At 60.3% G+C, this 2,362-nt stretch overlaps 1 protein-coding gene across 1 annotated transcript in view; it reads left to right on the forward strand.

Annotated features, from left to right (window-relative positions):
* LOC104492757 (oxysterol-binding protein 2-like) overlaps positions 1–2,362 on the forward strand; it is a gene marked incomplete at its 3' end in the record, with an annotated part of 13,300 nt that overhangs the window by 682 nt on the left and 10,256 nt on the right. Inside the window, exon 2 of the mRNA XM_010135347.1 lies at positions 2,148–2,346. Coding sequence (XP_010133649.1) covers positions 2,148–2,346 — 199 coding nt within the window. The remainder of the gene's footprint in view (positions 1–2,147; positions 2,347–2,362) is intronic.

Here is a 2,362-nt window from a genome sequence, read left to right on the forward strand (position 1 = left end):
TTACTGAGGAACATCACTCCTGTGGGCCGATGGAGCGATTTCTCCGGCGCGTCTCCTGGTGAGGGCTGCCTTCGCGTGGCTCCCGTGGAATCACCTCCTTATCCCCCCAGCTACCGTTAGACCTTACAAACCGCCTGTAATTGCAGCAGGATAGTGAGAGGTGATCTCCTGGTGCATCGTTTTAAAGCGCTCAACCCCCTGAGCCGGGGCCAGCCGGCAAGTTCCAGCCTCAGAGCCAGCGAGCCGTGCCAAAACGGGTATTTCTGTGCCCGCTGCCTGCAGAGAGGGACCTCTGGGGCAAGTAATGAGCTTTGCCGGGCTGGGAGGGTCACGGCTGCTGTCTCATTACTTGCCCTCTGCTCTCATCCTCTTACCACAGGGCATCAGCGCCACAGAAGAAGCCAACGGGGTTAGTTTTTGCAGGCAGGAGGCTTCGGCTTGAAGCTGGGTGTGAAGGCCTCAGGGCAGGGTTTGCCCGTGGGCTTGGTGGCTCTTGGTGGGGAGAGAAGCAGCGAACGAGGTGCAGAGTGCCCCGAGTATCTGCGGTGGGGCCTCGCATCTCCCCGTGCCCGTCCCCGCAGGGTCCCTGAGTGCTGTAAGGAGGAGCTGGGTGGTCCCCATCGGGCTGGGGGGATGTAGGATGGGAGCACAGCAAGGAATTGGGGGGAGGGGGGAGGACAGGACCCGGACACCTCCCTGCCTGCAGGCGGAGAAACAGCAAAGTGGGGGGACCTGCCACGTTGCACCACGCGTTGCCCATCTGGGCGCTGAGGGGGTGCAGAGGGCTCCCTCCTCTCCTTTCCTGGGGCGTTCCCACCCTGACACAGCTTCAGTGCCGCTGCCGCGCCGCTCGCAGGGCTCGGGCAGTAGGTTCCTCCACCCGCACCACCGACTTGCTTCCTAGAGCTGCTGATGGCCACGGCTGGAGGTGCTGAGGCCGGAGGACGAACCCGCCTCGGGAGCTTGCAAATACTTTTTGGCTGAATTCTTTTCTGCCTAGCGAAACCACCACCTCTGCTTCGTGCTTCTTCGCCTCAGACAGGGAAACCTGCTGCTTTGTGTCGCTTCCCCGGTGATTCGTTTCTGGTGGCGGTAGAGGAAAAACTTTGTTCCCTGAATGAGGCTCAAATCCTGCTTCTATCTAAGGGAAAGGTTTGACGGAGAACGGATGTGTCCAAGCTTTTCTGGGACAAACCCTGGTAAAATCAGGAAGCTCAAGCCCTGTTGCTTGACCTGGAGCTACCTCTATAATCCAGTCCCAGCTGCAGCCCAAGTTCAGAGTAACCTGCCAGGAGCTGAATACGTGACCTCTGACATCCAAGGAGATGGAAACAGAAAATAACCGAGTCGTGGGGAGGGTTAGGAGTCTGTTGGACTTCCACAGCTCTCTGGTTTTAGTCCTTTTGAAGGTTTTGAGTCTTTCAGGCCAGCGTCTATCTGCCTCCAGACTCCTGCAGCGTTGCCATAAAAATCACGTTTTCCTACTTTTAAACGTCGAAGCTGTTTGGTGTGCAGCAATTTAGGGGAGGGAGGAGGAGGTGGACCCCTGCCAGGCCCGTTGTTGTCCACTGGGCTGTGCGGTTCCAGGCAGGAGCTGGGAATCCTCCCTCTGCCTCCTCGGACCAAAGCCTCGATGGCTCCTCAGTGTGGCTTCGCACCAGGGACTGTCACTCTGGGGACTGTCGTCCTGTCCAGCTTCTCCTCATCTTCAGGAACGGGCACGGAGGTGGCTGGGGGGATCTCAGGGCATCTGTGAAGGGCTGCGCTTGGCTGAGGTTGGCTGAGCCCAGCCTGGGCTCCAGGGCAGCAGGGAGATGGCTGAGGACAGGAACAGGCTGCGGGGCTGGGACGTGGTGAGCCGGGCTGCCGTGGGACAAGGCTTCGTGATCTCCAGGCTGGTGTCGATGTTGCAGCCGTCTCCTCAGAGGTGATTCAGGGCTGGATGGTCAGAATCAAAGTGGTTTCAGCCCCACGGGTGTGGGGGATCGTCCAAGCTCTGGGGTGGTGGTTTGTAAAAGCAGGGTCCTGGGACAGGGGAGTGGTGGGACCTCAGCTCTGGACTCACCACGTGCCAGTGCTGGGTCAGTGACCAGCTCCCGGGCTGCGAGGGCTGTGCAGGTGCTGACGTGTCCCTTCCTCCTCTCCAGGCTTGCCGCGATTTCCTGGACTTAGCCGAAACCCACAGCCTGAAATGGCAGCGGGCGCTGCAGTATGAGCGGGAGCAGCGGATCCGCCTGGAGGAGACCATCGAGCAGTTAGCCAAGCAGCACAACAGCTTGGAGCGAGCCTGCCGCGGGGCCCCCGGCCTCTCCGCCAGCAGCACCGGCATCACCAGCACCACCAAGGGTGAGCACCAGCGGGG

The sequence above is a fragment of the Buceros rhinoceros genome, unplaced genomic scaffold, assembly GCF_000710305.1.
Source record: "Buceros rhinoceros silvestris isolate BGI_N320 unplaced genomic scaffold, ASM71030v1 scaffold33214, whole genome shotgun sequence".
NCBI classification, from domain to species: domain Eukaryota; kingdom Metazoa; phylum Chordata; class Aves; order Bucerotiformes; family Bucerotidae; genus Buceros; species Buceros rhinoceros.